At 36.8% G+C, this 24,222-nt stretch overlaps 2 protein-coding genes and 2 pseudogenes across 2 annotated transcripts; 2 read left to right on the top strand and 2 right to left on the bottom strand.

The window, feature by feature from the left end:
- LOC132558283 (HHIP-like protein 2) lies at positions 1–5,650 on the top strand. The gene is made up of 8 exons (XM_060222830.1): positions 1–489; positions 1,775–1,875; positions 2,047–2,222; positions 2,772–2,912; positions 4,088–4,217; positions 4,743–4,879; positions 5,098–5,173; positions 5,569–5,650. Exons 1-8 carry the CDS (start codon positions 1–3, stop codon positions 5,648–5,650), a joined length of 1,332 nt encoding a protein of 443 aa, XP_060078813.1.
- A 1,685-nt stretch (positions 5,651–7,335) lies between these two features.
- Positions 7,336–15,109, bottom strand: LOC132558273 (uncharacterized; annotated as a pseudogene).
- Positions 15,110–15,261: 152 nt separating this feature from the next.
- LOC132558001 (uncharacterized) lies at positions 15,262–19,523 on the bottom strand. Its single transcript, XM_060222526.1, has 8 exons — positions 19,403–19,523; positions 19,011–19,115; positions 18,690–18,788; positions 18,257–18,404; positions 17,926–18,053; positions 17,185–17,315; positions 16,444–16,594; positions 15,262–15,488 (listed from the first exon to the last, which is right to left on the bottom strand). The coding sequence occupies exons 1-8, from the start codon at positions 19,521–19,523 to the stop codon at positions 15,262–15,264; spliced, it is 1,110 nt and encodes a 369-aa protein (XP_060078509.1).
- Positions 19,524–20,872: 1,349 nt separating this feature from the next.
- LOC132558265 (uncharacterized) lies at positions 20,873–23,763 on the top strand (annotated as a pseudogene).
- The last annotated feature ends 459 nt before the right edge of the window (positions 23,764–24,222 follow it).

Here is a 24,222-nt window from a genome sequence, read left to right as displayed (position 1 = left end):
ATGATTCAAGTTGATGTTTGGATACTCTCGTGCGTATTCCTGTTGATTGCTGTGTCACTTTCTGGGCTGTCAGCCACCACGCCATGTGTATGTCTGTCAGAACCTATGAAGTCCGGGTCCCTGGGAAGCCCGATTCTTCTTCTTGAAAACACGAACGGGTCGGGCGGATATCTCGTGGCCGAACAGACAGGTAAGATACACGCTTACACCTCGGACTGGAAGGAACAAAAAGAATTATTCCTTGATCTGAGTGACGAGGTGGCTTTCGATGATAGGGACCCGACGGACGAGAGAGGACTTTTATCATTTGCACTACATCCGGAATATCGCGTGAACCAAAAGTTTTATACATATTCAACTCGGACATATGACGAACAAGACTACATTGTGGTTTCCGAAATAACGGAGAAGGACGGGCAAGGGGACTTATCCACAGAGAAGATTTTACTGGCCATCCGACAACCTTCTCCGTTACGGAATGGTGGAACGGTAAGTATACGATAATACTAATTGGTTGCCTTTTGTTCATATTATGCACACTTTTATATGGATGTCTACAGCTTAGTACACATGGAGTTTTCGGTCCTTTGGCAAAACAAATCTATGCGACTATGTCATGCAAAAAACTTTGCGTCGCTTCCGATGACAAAAACCGGAACAAATAAAGATTATGGTCTAGGTTAAGATAACATTAAAGACAAATCTTGTGAAAATGCTTATGTGATCTATGTAAACATCAACATAAAACCTTTCATTGTCCCATCACACCAAAGTTTTTCTTTATTGGCGTGAATCTTGGCATTCATTGTAAACAATAATCTGAACGTTTTGGGCGGCCCTTAGCATAACTGACGAGACCTAAGAAAGTTGTATGATGCAGTTGATTAATCATTAAGCAATCCGGTGTCTAATTCTAAATTTGCACTGAAATGTGCTATTCAATCGTATGTCTTTTGTTTAATCTTTGATAGTTTGTCACGACTGTGAAGCGCGACGTTACAAAACAACACGAAAATATCAACAGGTGAAAATAATCATAATACACACTCACATCCAATGAAAGATTTACAGGGAGTTTCATGAAAAAGAGCAAGGATAATGAGACTAGGTGTTCCAGAAAAGTAAGCGTCTTCTACTTCATCGACAAAACCGGCATTCCCAAACTAGAACAAAGTATACAACAAAGGAACCAATATTCAAACTGCTATGACACAAATGTCTTTGGCAGCAACTGATTCCAAAGACATCTCTGATATAGATAAGAATACAAATGTTTTTTAAAACATTTTAGTTACATTTGGTCAATCAGGAAAATATTTTACCACGTGTAACAAGATGATCTTTTCAGGGTAATAAATATGTTAGTGACACACTGTACAATCCATAAACTAATTGCTCGACGCCATGTGTTTGTCTCCTTGTTTTTGAAACTAGATACCAGATCATATGTATAATTGTAATTAAGTCGTTTAGAACCTAGACATCAGCCTCTAAAAAAACAAAGAATAGAATTTCTTGATTAAACTGGTGAAATCAAAATTTACATTTGTGGTTTAAAGTCAATGCAAGTTTTTGTAACTGCGTTGTGTTTTCGTGATTGCACGAGTTTTCGGCCATGAAGATGCACCTGTAAATCATTCTATTTAAGACGGTCAATTATACTCTTCTGTAAACCCAAAATGTTAAGGACTCTGTGGTTTGGAAAAGACAAAAAATCTTAGCAATGTTTGGGGAATGACAGCAAGTAATTTAGGTGTTTGTTTCAATTCTACAGGTTTTGTTTGGACCTGATGGCTTCCTATATATCAGTATTGGGGACGGAGGAGTGCCAGGAAACACGGGTAACGAACAGCTAGCGAATCAGGCTCAGGATGGGTAAGTTATCGGAATAGTCATTTCTGGCATTGACCTAGAAAAATGCAACTTGACACAGTTTAACTCCACGATTTGAACCATTTATTGTAAAAGTGACAATTCATGTTGTGTTGATAAAAATCAAAGTAGCGGATATTATTGTTTATTTCTGTATTTTCCATTTATTTACAGACAAAGTCTTCTCGGTAAAGTACTGCGGATAGATGTAAACAATCGAGAAGTTATTGACGATATTTTACGTTACTTCCGGGTTCCCAATGACAACCCATTCATTGGCAACCAGAGTTTCCGGCCGGAGGTGTATGCGTATGGCGGTAGAAACATGTTCCGGTGCAGTTTTGATACGAGTAAATATTCTCAAAGACATTGCAATGGATTACATGTATATGGATACCCAAAGTATCAAACAGTTCTCACACGCATGCTGTTTAATGATTTTTATCAAAATATCAACGTAAAAAGAGGCAAAAACTCAGTTCAAAGTGATACAAACTAAACACGAGAAAGAAAAAAAAATACATAAATACTGGTTTTAAGTCATGCAATGGTGGGAAAGATTTGATTATAAAGTTTGAATATTTCATGCATTGAACTACTGTTTGTAATGAGTTAAAAAACCATGTTGTTGATTTAGTTTCTTTAAGTGTTATACTTTCCTAATAGTTACTTAATCTATGGTGTTATTTTTGGTATGAAAAAGTTTCTCCGCTCAAAAGCCCATGCTTAATAGACATTGTAAGACAATAGTGTCTGCTCTTGTTGAACACTGAGCCGTTTTTAGAGTGTCGTTTTTAGAGTGCCGTTTTTAGAGTGCCCTTTTTAGCCGTTTTAGCCCTTTTTAGAGTGCCGTTTTTAGAGTGCTGTTTTCTAAATCATGAATTTGTGTTACTTTTTAGATAGCCCGGGAAAGGAACTTTACTGTGGAGACAATGGAAACCACGACCAGGAGGAAATTAACATCATAAAGAAAGGTGGAAACTATGGCTGGAATATAAAGGAGGGAAACATTTGTTTATCACCGGGGAACTGTCATCTGGGTATTTATTTCTTATCTAGGTTATCGCATTGTATAAAAACTTCTAATTTCAAATTAACCAAACTAATTAAATAAAAGAGCCATTGAGGTCATGAACTTGTTCTTTAAAAAAAATTACTTGAACATTTCAGAAATTTGTATCCAAGTTAACTTCAGTAATTCTAAATGCACTACCCACTACATTATGCGATCTCTACGTTGAATGATCTTTCTGGTCTGTACATCGTGTCGTTTTAGAGTTTAATATCGACATAATCTATGTTATACGACATCATTTCTTTACGTGTTTGATGCTCGTAAGTATGTCTACTGGTTCCGTTGCTGTATATCTTGTTCTCATATAAGAAAGTGATTTTACTTGCTTGGTTTGACCAATGTTTACAAGGCGGGTGTCGTCGTTGAAGCAGTAGACGCTTACTATCTGGAACACATGGTCTTATTCTCCTTATACGTTTTTCAGGTGTCACCGGATAAATCTTTCTTTTTGTTTATATTTCCCCCTAGTTAGGTCATCTGACCCGAAGGGTCCAGATGACCTATAACCATCGTGCTTCGTCCGTCGTCGTCCGCTGTCCGCCGTGCGTCGTCCGTAAACGTTTCATTCAAAAAACTTCTTCTCAAATACTAGAAGGCCTAGGGGCTTATACCTGGCCCATAGCATGCTGGCATGGAGCCCTACAAAGTTTGTTCAAATTAATTACCTTGACCCACTTTCAAGGTCACAGGTGTTAAATATGTTAAAATATGCAAATGATTTTTCAATAACCAAAATGATTAGAGTGCTGATATTGGGCCGGTAGGATGCTTTGTGGAAGTGTTACCAAATGTGTTCAAGTGAATGACCTTAACCCACTTTCAAGATCACAGGGTTCAAATATGTTAAAATCTGTAAACGACTTCTTCTCAGGAACCAAAAGGCTCAGAGTGCTGATATTGGGCCTGTAGGATGCTGGGAGGAAGGGCTACCAAGTTTATTCAAATGAATAAAGCCCACTGTTTTAACGGCAGACTCACTGTTGTTAGAGTTTGACTTGCTTTTTGCCAGATGACCGTTAAGGCCCATGGGCCTCTTGTTTTATAGTATTGAATTTGGGTTTTGATTTTAATTGATATGTTTGCATTTTCTTACCGTTTCACTATACCGTGATATAACTCCAGTTAATATTGTCTCCACAGAAAATGAAGTATTACCTATATACACGTTTAACAATTCGGAGACACACAATGCTGTCATTGGGGGCTACGTATATCATGGAACAGCTTTCCCGGACTTTGTCGGACACTATGTGTTCGGAGACGTTGTAGGGTATGTATCATTTATTGGGAAGGTGTAACGTTTCCTAGGGATACATTTCCCGGAAATTGTATTTACAAGTTTGTGTATTTGAATGATGTATCATTCTTTGCAAGTTTCCAAACCCTCAGCATTGAGTCATTAGAGAAGTGTAATACAATTGTACGGTATTTTCGACAGGATAGAAATGTAAATTATCAGACAGTAAATGCCATTACATGAACAATGAGATTGTGACGGTACACCTGGTAAAATAACGATAAAGTACGTATTATTCTTAAATACAATAAAACAGGAAATATACACATAATCATCGACTTTTTTCTTAATACGAAATTTACAGCAGATATAAATGACACAGCATAACAATTTATATGATAAGTTACTCACAATGATTGTACATGGCATATCAAGACAAATCATAGTGAATGTATGAATGTTTTTGTTATCTGTTGGTCTATATTACACCCATGTTAAAGCACTTACATTGTTAACAGATATTACATATAACTTCTCGTTTGTATTTTTGTACTACAGGGGGTTGATGAGTCTTGACAATAGTACTGGTCAATTGGTACGATACAACATCTCAGTCTGTTCCAAAGCTGCATGTCAGTGTAACGCACGTGCCGACTACGGCATGTTCTTACGCACGCTCAGTCAAGACAATAAAGGTAATCCTAAGAGAAACGCATCCTGATTCACATATCCAGTCAACCAAGCCATTGTTTATGAAATAAGTACTGATTAAATAAAGATGGCAACAATTCAACTAAAACTCATTACTATAAAATGGAAATGTAAAAAAATCAGTTTATTCACTAATTCATGGTCATGGAAAAAACACAACAAATACAAAAGATTACATGATGTATCAATTTTCTGTGAACAGGAGAACTCTATGTGATAACATCGACGTTTAGTGCGAGTGGCGCTTCCGCAGCAGTTTTAAAACTGGTCCCAAAGAGGTAGGTATGATGTAACAAGCGGTCAGTTAAATAAGACCAACACATCTATATAGTTAGTGTTACGTCCAAAGTAATTCTGATTATCACTTGGTAGCAGTGGAACTTTTAAGAAATTTACAGTATTATTTGTAAAATTTTGAAAAGTTTGTATCAACAAAATCCCTCAATCTATTATTTGATAGGTAAAAGATATACTCCTCTGAGAAGTTTGAAAAAATCCAACATCTTTGAAAGGTTGGATTTTAAAAAGGGAATTAAAAGCAAACAATATGTTGAATATGTTGCTGCACTTTTTTTCCCGATACAGACGTCAACATATATTAAACAATAATTTATTTATTTTAATGTGTTATCCTTAATTTTTCTAGATTAATAGTCATTCTTTGTTATTTCAGCGGCAACCTTTTCAAAAATAGAAATAGAAATAGTGTTAAACATGTGACTCTGACACCCCTTAATGCTAAGTATGTGGAATAATTTAGCTCTATTGATTGTATAGTAAGTGATGACTATAAGGTGTTTTCTATGAGTGACAGTGACCTATTTTGTCGTAAAGATGTTTTCTATGAGTGACAGTAACCTATTTTGTCGTAAAGGTGTTTTCTATGAATGACAGTGACCTATTTTGTCGTAAAGATGTTTTCTATGAGTGACAGTGACCTATTGTGTCGTAAAGGTGTTTTCTATGAATGACAGTGACCTATTTTGTCGTAAAGGTGTTTTCTATGAATGACAGTGACCTATTTTGTCGTAAAGGTGTTTTCTATGAATGACAGTGACCTATTTTGTCGTAAAGATGTTTTCTATGAGTGACAGTGACCTATTTTGTCGTAAAGGTGTTTTCTATGAATGACAGTGACCTATTTTGTCGTAAAGATGTTTTCTATGAGTGACAGTGACCTATTTTGTCGTAAAGGTGTTTTCTATGAATGATAGCTACCTATTTTGTCGTAAAGGTGTTTTCTATGAAATATAGTGACCTGTTTTGTTGGAAAGGTGCTTTCTATGTGTGACAGTGACCTATTTTGTCGTAAAGATGTTTTCTATGAGTTACAGTGACCTATTTTGTCGTAAAGATGTTTTCTATGAGTTACAGTGACCTATTTTTTCGTGACTTCATCTTTTATTTAAATTGGCTTAATGTATACATTATCAAACGCCATGTTTTGCTATTTCAGTGCCTCTCCGGTTACGTGTGCAGCAGGGACAGCCCAAATATCTTTGGCATTGACCGCTCTCGTTTTTATGTTTGGTCATGTGATGAAGACCATAACGAGTTAAAATAAGTGACCTGTTTAGTATGATATTCTTCAGGAGTAAATATGGACATCTCGCCTCATGATATCAATTTAAAAAATTGTTTTTACCGAGGTTCACACAATACATTGTACATCATTCACTTCAACACTTAATAATTTAATTAGTTTGGAACAATTAAGAGGGGGTATTTACTGAAATCCTTGATATACTTTTTGAAAAATGCAAATTATCGGACATGAAAATGGTTGACACTGTGGAAGAGTTTTAACAAGTGTCAATGGTAACAAGGATTTCTGTACAAAGTGATGAATACTCTGGTCGGACTGACACTGTAATGTAAGGAGACACCTACTAGCCGCTTCAAGGTGAAGCGAGATCCATGCCTGTCACGAAAGCAGTATGTCCTTGTATGTCTCATGTCCAGAGAAATGGCCAATCATTGATAAAAACACGTGGAAATTAACGCGGTGCGCATTCGAATAAAATTAACTTGTTTTGAATTTCAAAATTTTGTTGTCAATATCATTAACACGATGTCTGCCAAGTTATCATATCATCATTTACGTTTTACATGTCAATCTTACGTTTAGTTTTTTATCTATTTTATATAAAATATATATATATAAGCAATGTCCCAGTGTCTTCTGTTTTAGCAAACTATGTAAAAGTCAAGAGAACCTGTACTGTCGTACATGACCAGTTATGTTTGTAGTTAATAGTGACTACTGCAATACAGGCAATGAATACAAATCGTTCGAATATGAAAAGTTATTGGGGTAAAAGAGATTAATGTCATTTAAACAACATGAAAACAGCAACTTACATATTTCCCATATATATATATATATATATTTCAGATGAAAAGTATTTGTTTATATTGTTACAATACCTTCGACAACTCGTTATACATTTGCACGCTTAGCTACCTCACAGGCTGTTTTGTAAATTAACGGACCAAGTGTGGTCGACTGCAGGAGGCTATTTGCGAAGTGTCTGGAAACAGTCTTCGAGTAGTCTCCCCTGGTCGGCCTCCGCTTGGTTTTTGGACATTCCTGAGTTGAGGATGTTATATAGCTTTGTACACTCCAGGTATCTATTCACAAATATTTCTCTGTCCTTTGTACCTGTGTGGTAAATCAGAAACTTATATGTGTATGACCTTTGCACGCCTGTGTTAATAAGGATTTACCTTACCACGTCTGTATTAGATGTGTATGACCACACGTCTGTGGTAATGATGTTTAACCTTACCACGTCTGTATTAGATGTGTATGACCTGATCACGTCTGTGGTAATGATGTTTAACCTTACCACGTCTGTATTAGATGTGTATGACCTGATCACGTCTGTGGAAATGATGTTTAACCTTACCACGTCTGTATTAGATGTGTATGACCTGATCACGTCTGTGGTAATGATGTTTAACCTTACCACGTCTGTATTAGATGTGTATGACCTGATCACGTCTGTGGTAATAATGTTTAACCTTACCACGTCTGTATTAGATGTGTATGACCACACGTCTGTGGTAATAATGTTTTACCTTACCACGTCTGTATTAGATGTGTATGACCTTATCACGTCTGTGGTAATAATGTTTAACCTTACCACGTCTGTATTAGATGTGTATGACCTGATCACGTCTATATTAATAATGTTTAACCTTACCACGTCTGTATTAAATGTGTATGACCACACGTCTGTGGTAATAATGTTTTACCTTACCACGTCTGTATTAGATGTGTATGACCTTATCACGTCTGTGGTAATAATGTTTAACCTTACCACGTCTGTATTAGATGTGTATGACCTGATCACGTCTATATTAATAATGTTTAACCTTACCACGTCTGTATTAGATGTGTATGACCTGATCACGTCTGTGGAAATGATGTTTAACCTTACCACGTCTGTATTAGATGTGTATGACCACACGTCTGTGTTAATAATGTTTAACCTTACCACGTCTGTATTAGATGTGTATGACCTGATCACGTCTGTGGTAATGATGTTTAACCTTACCACGTCTGTATTAGATGTGTATGACCTGATCACGTCTGTGGTAATGATGTTTAACCTTACCACGTCTGTATTAGATGTGTATGACCACACGTCTGTGGTAATGATGTTTAACCTTACCACGTCTGTATTAGATGTGTATGACCTGATCACGTCTGTGGTAATGATGTTTAACCTTACCACGTCTGTATTAGATGTGTATGACCTGATCACGTCTGTGGTAATGATGTTTAACCTTACCACGTCTGTATTAGATGTGTATGACCTGATCACGTCTGTGGTAATAATGTTTAACCTTACCACGTCTGTATTAGATGTGTATGACCACACGTCTGTGTTAATAATGTTTAACCTTACCACGTCCTGGATAATTGTGAATGAACTTATCACGTTTATCTTTGTTATGAATAAACTGTGGCTGTGATAGTGGTGAATTATTCATTATCCGTGATCATACCTGTTTCGTGTGGTAAACAAGGAAGGATTTCTACATCTTTCTGGTGCAATTAACTAACGACAGAGAGCCCTTCATGTCAGTGTGGAATGCCTGCATGAGTTCGATCTTTGTGGGGTTGTACGTTGCTCTTGTGGTGTTGACAAACTCCTCCTGAGCACAAAGAACAGCAACAAAAACTTCCGGAACAAAACTCAAAATCGTGTGTCAATTTAACAAGAAACATGCACTTAACGCCTATCATCTATTCATATAACAGGTAAGGCTATGCACTATACACTACTGTGAAATAATGTGTTTTTCTTGCGGTTAATTTTTGAAGGTTTGTTTTAATTAAAGAAGTGATTTCTGGGCGCTTAGTTTCGAAGATATATATAGCTCGATAAATCTACTTCAATTTTTTTCAACATTTCAAAAACATATGCGGATTTCGTGCAATTCAGTTACAGAAAGGGTGGTTCTTAAAAAAAGCAGAAATTTCTATTTTAAACGGAACTGAAATGAATGGAGCTGTTTTCTTTCCGTTCGTAGGCAAGTACGTACACATCATTCTAGCAACTTCATTCCTCAACCGATTTTGGTAAAACTTTACATATTGGTCAATACCTTGAACGAGTTCGTGTTTCTGCATGCCAAGTTCAACGTCAAGGTCATTTCTATTTACAGAAATCATTTGTCATCGCTCTAACCACTTCATTTTTAACCGATTTTTATCTTCACATATTGGCCGAATTTTCTAAATGGCAATTGATATTGTTCCTCTCTATGAAACATTCCAAATTTACTATATTGATAAGAAAATAGCTAACATGTGCGTTGATAGCTATTGAGAACATACCACGTCGCGCATGCATGGATTTCTCGCTCCAGGTGAAAGATTTTTCACTATAGATTATAAAAGCGGCATTTTAGAGAAATATAAATGTATCGTTTTGTATATTAAAATTCCAAAATGTATGTCTCTGATAGGTAAATTTAACATTTCTTCGTTAAAATTTTTAGATGAAAATTAGTTGTGTCAGTTTACGACTGACATTTCAAACTAATCATTTTTAACGAGAAGTGTACGATGCAGATATGATTATATCAGAGATACGTATTCTTGATTTCTTTAGATCCGGGTTCAGAATGTTTTCAGATACTATCGAGAATTTTAAGGAGGTAGGACGAGACAATTGCGGTACTGTGCAATCCCACATCCCACTGTTATAGACAAATGCACACTTATTTGTACGTATACCTATGTAAATATGTAGGGAGATAGTCCAGTAAAATCTTCTAGACTGACAATTCATTATGTACCAAGGCTATTTATATCGTATAGTGAACGCATAGTAATTGTTTTTCACAATATTGCCATCATCTGTGCACAGCTCATATGTCAGACGTTTGTCTACACCACCCCAAAATGGCCCACGAATCACTTGGCTCATCGTCATTAAGTTTACCTGTGTCCTGGACATAGGTGTTAATTGCTATACGCCCCATAAATTTACTATTAAAGGGGGTGTTAAATGTGTTAATATCCGTATCTACTGTCAGTGACCTCTGAACGTCGGGAAAACAAACTCACATACCTAACCCCCATTAGACGCCTTTCGCAATCTATTTGAGGAATTTCACGCTGCAAAGGCTTCAAAAACAGGTTTGCGCCTACGTTATATATACTGTAAACAAACGAAAATGGTGACTCCCACGGAGACACGTTTATGGCGAAAAAAAGGTTTCTACGTTAGAGAAAAAGCCTAGAGCTAAATGCCCAACAACTAAAACATCTACGTTATACCCTTCCGAAACAATCTCATCGGTCGGGTATAAGTAACCGCAATTGTTCACCGACCTATACGAGTGTCCTGTGCCTATAACATACATATTTCCCTCTACCCTACCAGTTGCGGGAAATGTAGATTATTGTATGATTGTACAACATCTTCTTGTACAAGAAGAAATACTCCTATGCCAATATCATAAGAAGATTTTACAAAACACACACAAGTGAATAGCACCATTTCATAATTTAGAGTGAGATACAGTAGAGGCAATAAATTAAACTGTATCATACAGATGTTTCGTCCTTCCAGGACTCGTTAGGGGTGCTTAGGGTCTACAGTTTGGAGTCTGGGAGGCGGCCAGGAAAAATCCAAAGTGATAAAAAGAAAAGTCAAAATCTAGACGGTGAGGTGCATCAGCCTCATATTTAGGTCAAATCGCAATTTTCATACACCAGACAATTTTAGAATAGCGTCAAGTACATGAGTATTTTGTGAACCGTGCCACTATTCGAGTGAATTTAACCGTGGCAAGCAGGTTACAGCAAACTTTGGGGACTTAAGTCCACTAGTAGTGTCTACCACCTGCTATCTTAAAGATTGAACAGAAGACACACGAGTGAATAGCACCATTTCATGATTAATACTATAATACAGTTGAGCCAAACAATAATTCTATTGTTACAATTTACAATAATATGACGTGTAACCCTTGTTAACGTTAGCCACATTGTACTGACCGCCAAGAAATATTTTCTCTTTAGCTCGAACGGTTCAGTGTTAAACTAGTAATTCAGAGGTCCCAGGTTCTAATGCTAGTAGAGACATTTAAATAGGCAATCACTCTTATCTGAAATGATATCATGTTATTGTCGCTAACTTATTTAGATCACATTGTAAATAGCTGTATAAAATAAGCGACTAAGGAACATGTTTCCATAGAATTTTCCAAGTTTGTATTATAAAGGTTAAGTGTAAAAATAATTTTGAATTGCACGGATCACGCCTATTACTGATGTTCGATTGAAACAATCTCTCTTTTTCGAATGCTTTACTCATCGACAAACAAATACAAAGAAGAAAGTGAAAGTTAAAAGAAATTAGAGAGGATACCAAAACGATACTCTTGAAACACATGAATCCGTTCCCAACACTTAATCTACCTGCCAAAAGTCTTATTACGTAAAATCATAAATGTTTCGTATTTTCGCAAAATAATTAGCGATATCATCCTTTTGTAAAGAATGAAGTATTTATGCTATACATCTGATTCTATCACTTATTCCATTTTCACAAATACTGGTTTTAAATGAAAACAGTAGAAACATTTACCTCTGTCATCTTTCCATTTTCCCAAAAATCTTTCCAAATACTTGTGAACAAACAAGTCATGCATGTCCCCGCGGACATTGTCGTGGTAACGCCCACTGTCTCCCATCACAAAAGTGATCACCACCACGTACCCCCCTACAAGTAAAACATATATTTAATACATGAATTTACGTAACTAAGCGTCAGAAAGAAGTCTGTAAAACATTTCAGACAAAAAAAAAAAAAAAAAAACCCAAAAACCCCAAAACCCCCCCAAAGAAATATGTCTTCAAATGTGCAGTCAATATTTAAGTACGAATTTAAGTACGAAGGTATCGGTGACGCTAAAATTATCGTTCACAAAAAAACCCATTAAAGTTCTCTGATTTCAGATCACAAATAAAGTATTACTAGTATTTAATTAGATAATATACTTCTTCCCATACTCTAAAGGGCCTGACAATTGGCGCCGCTGTAAGTCAGTAATTAAACGTGTGAGCACCTTCTGCACCCTTGATGTATGTACCCTACCTGTAATTTATCATTGTCCATAATGCCGAGTACTGACATTAAGACATTATTTATTTGGTATTAACTTACTTCGTATCAGTCATTGGTTGTTAAGCAATTCAATATAAAAGCAAAAGAAAAGTGGCTTTTAGCGACTCAATTTTTTTCATATTTTCCATTCAAATTTTGCTAGTGTAATTGTCGCAAATATCATTCGAGAAGTATTTCTTCCCTGCACATAATTTACCTGGTCGGAGTTCGCGAACTCGACACGACAGAAACAGTTTCCAGTCTCTCTGCCACTGTTGTCGAATTGCTTCTAGTTCTTCAGAGTTACAATCAGTCTGGAATATCCCACCCTGGATATGACAGAGTCTTAAAAAACAAAACCCCGTCATCATTGTAGATAATACATAATACAAAGAAGAAAAAGTTCCCTTTTTACAAGCGATGTAAATGCGAGAAGACACTTAATTACGTTCTATTATATATATAGATACGGAAGGGATACACATTTACAAAGCTTCTTCATCCTGGTCATAAAGTCAGCATTTTTACCTTTGGCTTAACCAATGGTTTTACATTGACGCGAAAGACAGATCAACAAAATCCGTGGGCAGGCACGTCTTGTACATTGAGGTGGCACTGGCCAAAACATGGGCGTTGTCTCTAGCAGAAAATTGAACAGGTTGATCCGAATCAGTTGGTGAAATTGGTAACAACAAATGCAAACACGAATTGCTCAATTGTTTAAATAAATAAATTGTGAAATGAAATCAATCTTGACGCTTTTAAGATTATAAGATTGTACAAAATAAATTTTAATACAAATTCAGAGTAAGATGAAGTAGCAAAAAACAATGAATCAAGCTGCATCACACAACTGTTTCGTTCTTGTAGGACTCGTCAGTGATGCTGCATCATACAACTGTTTCGTCCTTCTAGAACTCGTCAGTGATGCTGCATCATGCAGCTGTTTCGTCCTTGTAGGACTCGTCAGTGATGCTGCATCACACAACTGTTTCGTCCTTGTAGGACTCGTCAGTGATGCTGCATCATACAACTGTTTCGTCCTTCTAGGACTCGTCAGTGATGCTGCATCATACAACTGTTTCGTCCTTCTAGAACTCGTCAGTGATGCTGCATCATGCAGCTGTTTCGTCCTTGTAGGACTCGTCAGTGATGCTGCATCATACAACTGTTTGCTGCATCATACAACTGTTTCGTCCTTGTAGGGCTGTTTCGTCCTTGTAGGACTCGTCAGTGATGCTGCATCATACAACTGTTTCGTCCTTCTAGGACTCGTCAGTGATGCTGCATCATACAACTGTTTCTTCCTTCTAGGACTCGTCAGTGATGCTGCATCATACAACTGTTTCTTCCTTCTAGGACTCGTCAGTGATGCTGCATCATGCAGCTGTTTCGTCCTTCTAGGACTCGTCAGTGATGCTACATCATACAGCTGTTTTGTCCTTCTAGGACTCGGCAGTGATGCTACATCATACAGCTGTTTTGTCCTTCTAGGACTCGGCAGTGATGCTACATCATACAGCTGTTTCGTCCTCCTAGGACTCGTCAGTGATGCTACATCATACAGCTGTTTCTTCCTTCTAGGACTCGGCAGTGATGCTACATCATACAGCTGTTTCGTCCTTCTAGGACTCGGCAGTGATGCTACATCATACAGCTGTTTCGTCCTTCTAGGACTCGTCAGTGATGCTGCATCATACAACTGTTTCTTCCTTCTAGGACTCGTCAGTGATGCTGCATCATACAGCTGTTTCTTCCTTCTAGGACTCGTCAGTGATGCTACATCATACAGCTGTTTCGTCCATCTAGGACTCGGCAGTGATGCTACATCATACAGCTGTTTTGTCCTTCTAGTCCTTCTAGGAGCTGTTTCGTCCTCCTAGTGATGCTACATCATACAACTGTTTCTTCCTTCTAGGACTCGTCAGTGATGCTGCATCATACAGCTGTTTCTTCCTTCTAGGACTCGTCAGTGATGCTACATCATACATCTGTTTCTTCCTTCTAGGACTCGCCAGACATGATTAGGGCCTAAATGTTGAAGCCTTTGAGGTGACTGAGTGATCGAAAGAAATATGTGTTCATCGCATTTAATTCAAAATAAACCAAATTGACATTTAACCTTTGATCAACGACCACCACAGTAGAACTCAATATTGGGATATCGTGGTGAGAATAAGAGATAAAACTATTTAAACGTTAGTTCAATATCTTGTACACATCATTATACATGTCTTGAAAGCAGACTTTCATTTTCAAATTTGACAAATCATTTCCATTGTATTGTCATTATCATTTTATGGCTATGATAAAAGTTTAAAACTCCAACAGTTATTGATGAAAATCAGCCTATTATAAGTAAAACAGGGTTTTTGGAAAGGTAAATATCTAGTATTGTAGAATAAAAATGCGGATTATGTGTCTGTCCTATTGCTAGAACAATATATGTATTTGTGTATATTTATTGTATCATGTAAGAATTATGCACGCTTTTAGTCATTTTTGACAGACATGCATCAATACAGACTAGAATTCAGACACACATATGCGGCTAAATCTTTACTTTTCCCATAAAGAAGACATTCTATCTCCAACTGAACATTGTATGATAAATGCTAGTGTCTATTGGTATTTTCCCTATTTTACATTACTTTTCTAATGTACATGTTGACAACTGGTATTAAGTTTGACTATAAAATTTATATCTAAAATTTACTCTGGTATATATGAAGGGCTTATAAGAGTGTGCGTTTTGCTACAACACAAGCTGTTTTATAGTATAAGGGACTGAACGATGTCTTCTGCATGAGGATATTGCTAAGCATCTGGAAATAATCATCAAGTAGTTTTCCTTTTTCAGCCTCGGTTCTGTTTGAGGACAGCCCTGACTTCAAGATATTGTACAACCATGGCCTGGCACATTTCAGAGATCTGTTCACAAAATTTTCTCTCTCCTTGATACCTGCGAGGTCAATAGTAGAAAAATAACATGATAATTCAAAAATGTTGGATCATATCTTTTAAAAGAACCATATTTATTATCAATATTTATCAACTACAAACTATCAAAAAGATTGCAATTCAAACTAAAGTCTTAACAAAGCGCGGCATTGTACCCCACGCCTGGATGTTGGAGCGCACATCAAAACCGATGTAAATATATATAGATAATATGTATCTAATATATATTATGTAAATTCTGATTTGATATTGATTCTCTGTACCTTTCATTGTTAATGATGAACGCGTGTAGAGATTAGATGAACAGTAACCTGGAAAGACTTTGCATACAATATTTTATTTGTTTCTGACATTGTCTCTATGGTAGCATCAAATAAGATGAAAATAAAATCTCACCAATAGTAAAAGGCAAGACTAGAACGCTAGGCTGATATGCTGACAGTTTCGTAGAGGTCTGTTGAATGGTTAAAAAGTTATTATCCCAGAAAACGTTTTAAAAAGGTACTTTTGTATTCCTTACATTGTTTCTATGGTAACAGAAGAAATATAACAAATGAAATCTCATCAATAGCACAAGGGCCAACTAGAGCGATAGCCTGATATAAAGTCTGTTGAATTTTTTTTTTCACGTTGTAGCCCGGAAAAACTTTTTTAAAAATCATATTGTATTCCTTACGATGTTTCTGTTGGAAAATGTAAATGAAGCGTCGCCAATAACACAATGTATGACTAGGGCACTAGCCTAATGCTTTACAAAGTTTCCTAGTAATCAGTCAAACGGGTTTCAAGTTAGAGTTCAGAATAAACCCTTGGGAGGACAGACAGACGCAGCCCACATTTTTCAACATTTTTGGGGGGATAGTTAGAATCACTTTATCATTATCGCCTATTTAAAATATATTTGGTAAATTCATAGACAAGACTTATCTGGACATGAACGTTGTGAATGATCTTACCGTCCTCGTTTGCGAAACCGGGAATTATATGTACGTCTTTCTGGGTACAATCAACCAACGTAAGTGAACCTTTCATGTCTGTGTGGAATGGCTTTATAAGTTCGTTGGCGGTGGGTGAATATGTTATCTTGGAGCTGTTGACAAATTCCTCCTGTATTTATTCAAAGCAGAAACTTGAGTAGTCAACAAACATGTGAAATATTATCAATTAGTGCAATTTACTTGCTTTTATTTGTTAAAAAAACAGGCATTCAAACGCCCGTTACACTGTTATCATAACTTGTGCACATATAACATATTCAGATTTTCTGGTGCGATATCATGACTTTGTTCTTGCAAAGCCACAATGACTTCAACAGATGACTGATTTTGCAGCAATTAGCTTATTAAATTGTCGCTGTATACCATACTACAACAGCACTGAGGATAAAGTAGGTTAGATATTATTATGCATGAAGGATATCCTTGTCCATGAGTGACATATTACGATGATTTCAACGTGGCTCATATCAAAATAAAGATAGGTCCGAGAGCACGCGTACGATATCTGAGGTAAATCAATGTTCAGACCAACGTAAATAAGAAAAAAAACTGAAACCCGGCGTTTTATTGAGATGTTCGGAAGAACAAGTGCCTTTTCTCTCTTGATTTCTTTAAAACATTACATGTATTTACCTGTCTCTGGCCGTCAGATGCAACTATCCGATGGAATAGAAAAGCAAAGGGATTCTATAGAAATACCTCGGTGATCTTTCCACTTTTCAAAAAGTCTTTCCAAGTGCTTGTAAACACATCGTGTATGTCTTCTTCGTCAATATCACTATCCCGGCCACTGTCTCCTGTCACGAAGGAAATCACAACCAAGAATCCCCCTACAAAAATATACCTCACATGGTTATTTACATTTATACAGATACTAATACTGCTAATTAAAACATAACGTTGCAGCACCTAAAAGACAATATTGGCTTCTGAGCATTAATCAATTAAATTTTTTGTAGATTCAGGCAAATTGACATGTTATAGATACATGAATAATCTACAAATTACAATTAGGGATAACAGTCGTCGTGAATGGGAATGCAGAAATGATGCTGTGATATTTAATATTACTCCAGTGTACTACAAATCTATTAAAAGATACATGTTAATATCGACCCTTCTGCTGCCATTCCGTGTTAAGCTTACAGCTGCATGCAGCATGCTTCTGAAAACATCAGATTTTGTGTTGGCCCTTAAAGATTAGAGGTTATAATAGGGGTCGTACAATTACTAACTTGAATTGAATGAAAAGTCTACTATTTGTATTTTCTACTAAATACATATAAGTATCACGTATGAAGAATGAAGCTGAAATTTTAAAAAAGTAAAAAATTGACATATTAGTTCGCAGTCACATAATTTTACGACTGATCAATTTTCACATTTCACAACAGCTTCCATTAGCCAAAATTTTCAAATACTACCATTTAAGAATTTTACCTGGTCGGAGTTCCCGAGCTCGACACGACAGAAACAGTTTCCAGTCAGTCTGCCATTGGTGTTGAAAGGCTTCTAGTTCTTCAGGGCTACAGTCAGTCTGGAATATCCCACCACGGATATGACAGGGTCTTGAAACATTATAAAATAAATATATAATTAAACATTGAGTTTATCACCACTTTCGTCCTATTCGTTTTATCAAGTAATGTCTATTTTATGTAACAGTATTGGATATCCAAGCTTTACTCATAAATTGCAATGATTTCAATACTAAAGAATACATGATATCCCTTTTATTTGAAACGTCGTTGTCCCTCATGACATCTCTTACTTTTTACTGAGCCACTGGTTTGCCATTGACGAAAACGAAATATCAACGAAACCGCTGGGTAGACACTGGCGGTACATTGAGGTCGCGCTGGCCAAAAGGTGAACATTTTCTCTCGTGGATAGCTTGGTAGATGCGTTCGTAGAAGTGCCTGAAAATCATGGATTCAAATAACAAGTCAAATTATTATAAAAATGCTGCGTTGATTTTCAAACAGTGACAAACATGACTTTTAGTTTTGAGTACTAAAGCAAAGGAATGAATATTATTAATTATGTTGTGGGATTGTGATATGTGATGTGAATCTGTTCTTGTTCAAATTATCAATAAGTAAATGTTACAGTACATAGCAACCACATAGTTTATAGAAAATTAGGAGTATTTTTGAGACAAGAGAAACTGAAGTCGTAGAGAGTAATGCAGAAAAGTGACCTACCATGAATCGTTTTGAACAGAACATTGTAATCGTTCAATAATTGATCTTCGTAAACCAGAAGGATTTCTCTTGGATCTTTTGAACTTTGGTTGATATAATCTGAAAGGAAAGAAAATAACGGATTTTGCGCAAAGTTGTTGATATTACGAAGTATTGTGGTAACTCATATACTTCAGCATGTTCTGGAAATAATTTCTGTTTGATAGTAAGATGGATTTGTAATTGCTACAATTGTTACAATACGATATATACCGTCATACGATGAAAGAGTGAACTGAAAGATATGGTCGCAATGATGAAACCTTATTGGTATACTGGTACCTATTACACCGTTAATCAGCTCTAGTGACACGCCCCCGTCAGCAGACCCAAACTCGGCTATACATACGGTTCCGCTGCTATTCCTCTCCGGTCTCAACATATCTTCTTAAAATGTAAAACAATAGTTGTCATTCAATGCAGTTTCCTTTGCTATATGTGATCATTGATATGAAAAGAACTATAAATGACCAAAGTAAAGACTCGATTGACTATAATATGGCCATGCCAGGACGAATTAGTGTACGTTTGAAAATATATGAAATTCAAAATGTATTCTTGATAATAGGTCATCTATTTTTGCAAAACATTGACATCTGTTTTTCTATGTAGTGTCAGCGATGATATTCTTATATCTCGTGTGGTATATATATCAAAATTGGTGTCTCACTTACCCACGCATTGCATCACTTTATCGTTAAATGCCTTTATGACTTTTCTACTGCTCTCCATTGCAGACGAGTACCACTCCTTCCCATGGTGCACAGGTCCTAGATGGTGGCCTTCGGATGTCATCACTCGTGGAGAAGCAATAAGTAAAAATGGTTATCAATATGCTTGTGACCAGAGTAAATAGAACTACGGTATTGTTCTCATACACACGTATACATTTCCCGCTTTTAGTTTTATTTCATATTTACCCTGTGCTGTTGGATAAATCTCTTTAAATATACATATGTTGCATATCATTTTACCCTTTTTCACATAAAGCGGAACAGAATTAAAAGTAAAAAAGGCTAGGACATCTACGGAACAATTAAAGAACGCATCTACCTACTGAATAATATACCTACAAATATATTTGTTTTCTTGCAATCGGAGTAAATATAATACACAAAATCTTGTTTCGTGATGAAGCAAACATATTAATTGAAGCAAAATTTAAAAAAATACCCTGATGTGAAATTTATTACACATTACTTATCCTGAATTAGAAAATCTAGGAGGCGATTGAAAAAAATATATATAAATTCGTCGAAAGAAATTTAAAAGGAGAGGTGTACATTCCGATAACTCAATTTCATAATGTTCCAATATTAAATGATTCCAAAATAATGTTAAGACTGTGTCATGTATTCTGGCCTTCTTCCGATTTCAGTAAGTTGAATAAAAATGTATTTCTCTTTATTAGAAGTACTTACAATAAACGGTAAATGAATACGCATACTTATTCGATACTTATTTGTTAGGGAGCAACATCTTTCATACTTTTTAATACGATGTTGCTCAATTCCTATTTCAGCCCCAACATTTATGAACATTTATAACATTTCCTCCCCATGCTAATGATAGCTGAGCACTACCACGTGAATCTTAACGGCTATAGTTTACATGGAAATCCTTAATTATGGATGAACACCTTTTTAATTTACATTGTACATTGTTGTTTGTAATTTGTAATTACATATGCTTTGTTCTCTAATCGTACACTATGTATGGATGTGTGTACAAAATATGTATATTGAATCTATAATTAAGGTTTATGTAGATAAGCCAAGTTTTAATTGAACAATTTATGCCATCTTAGCCTTGCACATCTAAATTCACAAGTAGGAGATATTGCATGTATTGTTTGTAAACATAGAATTTGGTTATCGAGATTAAGATATGTCATAATAAGGTGGTGCACATGTTATTAGTAATATAAGGTTATGGACATCATCATATGCATAGTCGGAGCCTGTAAGTTAATTACATATAGCTGACCAGTCACGTGTCAACGCAATTGAATTTGATAGGCTGGTGCTTAATTATCGCCAGTGTGTTCAACTTATATTTCGTGGTGTTTTTTACTATAGCCGACGACTTCTGGACGTTGTTTGTGTTAACTCAATTCCGTACGAGTACAGTAATTTCTAGGGACAATGGCTACCCGTGTTCGTCGGACTCGTTCAAAAGGCAGTACTCCATGGAATGATACTAACCCTGCTAATTGGACTACTCAAAGACTGCGCGATGAACTGACAAAGTTAGGCATCCAAGTACAGACAAGTAAAGACAATGTCCTCCTCAGTATGATTGTAAGGACGTCAAGGTCAATTCATGTCAGTTATATGATTTAACTTCACACACCACCCCATTCTGCCCACAGCAAAGAGAGAAAAAGAACAGCCAAAACTACGGGAAATTTAATCAGACTCCATCAAATGACCGAGGTAAATTTCAGAAGACGGACAGAGACACAGATACGCTAGGTCGCCCCAAGATCAAGATTAATGGATCAGAAATTTGTAATAATTTCAATGACGTCATTTGTAGATATGGGGCAAATTGTGGTTTTACTCACATGTGTACCAAATGTAAAGCCACAAATCATGGAGCTAAGGCTTGCCGGAAAAGCAGTCGGAGGAGTCGAATCAATGGCTTAAGTGTGACAAAGCTAGCACCATGATTAATGTTATGGTACTTAAATCTGAGCTACAGCAGTATCCAGACAGAGATTTTGTTAATTATTTGTGCAACGGTCTTACTGAAGGCTTTGACACTTTAGTGTCCAATGTAGTTTTGTATACCAAACATTGTCGTAACTTACAATCAGCTCTTAAAGACGAATCAACGGTTACAAAATTGATAAAGAGGATTGTTCCTTGTCCTACGTCCGTATCGAAGACGCCATTAAAATCATACAGGATTTAGGGAAAGACACAACTATGTGCAAGACAGATATATCGGACGCCTTCCAGCTGATACCTATACACCCGTCACAGTGGCATCTTTACGGTATTTGTTGGAAGGGGAAATTTTACCATTATTTTACCAGCATTCGGTGGAGGTAGCGCCCAAAGATATTTGACAATCTTTCTAGGGCGGTGTGTTGGATTGCCCAGAATAATTATGGAATCAAGCATATACTACACCTCTTAGATGATTTTATCACTTTTGAAAAGCCAGGAAAATGTGGTGAATACAACATACAGTGTTATATCATATTTTCAATTCCCTGAACATTCCTATGGCCCTTCACAAGACTTGTGGACCAGAGAATGTACTTGAGTATTTAGACATCATCTTAGACACTCAAAAGATGGAACCTCGACTACCCACTGATAAGCTTCAAAGGGATACAGAAATTTTAAAGTCATTCCAGTCGCGGAAATCTTGCACAAAACGGGAAATACTACAACTGTTAGGTCCTTTGAGCTTCGCTAGTAAGGTAGTGATCCGTGGGAGAAGTTTCGTTTCCCACATTATCAAACTGTCTACTACTGTAAAGGCCTTACATCACCATATTAGGATATCTAAAGATTGTCGCGAAGACATTGCTATGTGGTTAACTTTTCTGTCCAATTGGAATGGAGCTACCATTTTCTGCAGCCAGTATATTACTAGGAACGAAGATATCGAATTGTACACTGATGCATCAGGATCTCTAGGGTTCGGAGGATACCTGAATGGATTTTGGTTTGCACAGGAATGGCCAGATACTTTTAGAGATTATATCGATAGTTGTCCATAGCGTTCAGGGAGCTTTACCCCATTGTAGTGGCAGCAATGACATGGGGTCATAATAGGAGGGGCTTGCGTATAATGTTTCGGTGCGACAATACTGCGACTGTATCTATTCTGCAAAAAGCACGCTCTAAAGCTTATCATATCATGCCTCTCATGAGGCGCTTGACTTTGTGTGCAGCAATAAACGAATTTGTTGTTATGGCACAGCACGTCCCTGGCAAACGTAACTTAATAGCTGATTCCCTGTCTCGTTTACAGAGGGCAAGATTCAGACTGCTGGCCCCGGAAGCAGAACGTTTCTCATGTCCAGTTCCTCATCCGTCGGAAGTTCTATGGCGCTCGGACCAGTAGTGCAAGAACTTTGGGAGTCAGCCATTGCCCCCAATACTAGACAAGAGTACAATACAGGATTTTCCATGTTTATACAATTCTTGCTGATGACAGGGATGATTGCCAGTGCCGTTTTTACGGATATACAGGTATCAGAAGACATGTTGATTCATTTTGAGGCCCACTTTCATAGCATCAATCTTTCATACGCTACTATCAAACTGTACTTATGTGGTATACGGTTCATGTGTCTTCAACACAACATTAAATTTCCTGAGTACGCCAACTTGAGACGTATGCACGCAGTAATGGGAGGAGTGAAACGTACACACGTTAAAAGTAACAAACCTCGTTAACCTTGTTACGTTCAACATTCTTAAGAAAGTCTGTGAGTATTTACGTAAAAAGGCCCAAGTGCTTCGGGACTTGATGTTGGAGACCGTTTGTGTTGTGGCGTTCTTTGGTTTTTTAAGATGTGGAGAATTCACTGTAAGCAAACCATTTGACCAATATACCGGTTTATGTTTTCAAGATTTAGTTATAGCACCAGACTGTGTTTTTCTACACCTCAGGAGATCTAAAACTGACCCATTTCGAGAAGGTGTGACCTTAAAATTGTTTAAGATTGATGGAATTATATGCCCCTATGCATCCTGCTGTAGCGGTAAGACAACGTCAGAGACCGGCCCCTAATGAACTATTGTTCATTATGGACAATGGGCATGCCCTAACAAGAACAACTGCATTTATCTCTAAATTCAAACATGTGTTGGAGTGCTTAGGTATCGACTCAGAGCATTATAACGGGCATTCTTTCCGTATAGGAGCGGCCACTACAGCAGCGACAGTTCACGTGGAAGACCATCTTATCAAAGTTTTAGGGAGATGGTCCTCAGACGCTTATTGTCGATATATTAGGACTCCACAGTCTTCTATAAGAGAGGCGCAGAGTGCACTTACATTATCAAAGTGACAGTTTTTTCACAGAGAAAGGTTTTCCAGTATGTATTGCTTGTATAAGATTCTGATGGGTACAACTTCCACTCCTTTTAATCACCTACCCTGTTAATAATCAATTCTATCTAATCTCATATATGGTACAAATTATAGGGCACTCAGCTATATTATTCCACAATACATCTAAGTTTGGCTTTGGTTTTCACTCGAAATTGGAAGGCAGACTTTTGGTTTACAATTTCTCTTAACACTACCCCTTAGATTTGTTACATTGGCTCACGCTGTTTTATTCATATTATACCACTAGTTATTTGCACTGGAGCAATGTAGCCTAAACACTACAGCCAGTCTATTCCTATGTAGTGGGACCATTGTAAACAAATGTTTAGGTACTATCCAACACTGCACTGGAGCAATGTAGCCTAAGCAATACAGCCAGTCTATTCCTATGTAGTGGTACCATTGTAAACAAGTG

This window comes from Ylistrum balloti, unplaced genomic scaffold, assembly GCF_031769215.1.
Source record: "Ylistrum balloti isolate Yb309-2 unplaced genomic scaffold, AGI_CSIRO_Ybal_v1 Utg369658, whole genome shotgun sequence".
Classification (NCBI taxonomy): Eukaryota; Metazoa; Mollusca; class Bivalvia; order Pectinida; family Pectinidae; genus Ylistrum; species Ylistrum balloti.
This window is presented reverse-complemented; position numbering and strand designations above follow the sequence as displayed.

Excerpts from the sequence above, each read along its gene's own strand:
- LOC132558283 (XM_060222830.1), top strand. The coding sequence starts at position 1 with ATGATTCAAGTTGATGTTTGGATACTCTCGTGCGTATTCCTGTTGATT. Across the intron at positions 2,223-2,771 it reads CCGGTGCAGTTTTGATACGA|ATAGCCCGGGAAAGGAACTT; the intron begins GTAAATATTCTC and ends GTTACTTTTTAG. Across the intron at positions 4,218-4,742 it reads GTGTTCGGAGACGTTGTAGG|GGGGTTGATGAGTCTTGACA; the intron begins GTATGTATCATT and ends TTTGTACTACAG.
- LOC132558001 (XM_060222526.1), bottom strand. The coding sequence starts at position 19,523 with ATGACATCCGAAGGCCACCATCTAGGACCTGTGCACCATGGGAAGGAG. Across the intron at positions 18,789-19,010 it reads GCTGATTAACGGTGTAATAG|ATTATATCAACCAAAGTTCA; the intron begins GTACCAGTATAC and ends CTTTCCTTTCAG. Across the intron at positions 16,595-17,184 it reads AAAGTGGAAAGATCACCGAG|GAGGAATTTGTCAACAGCTC; the intron begins GTATTTCTATAG and ends GAATAAATACAG.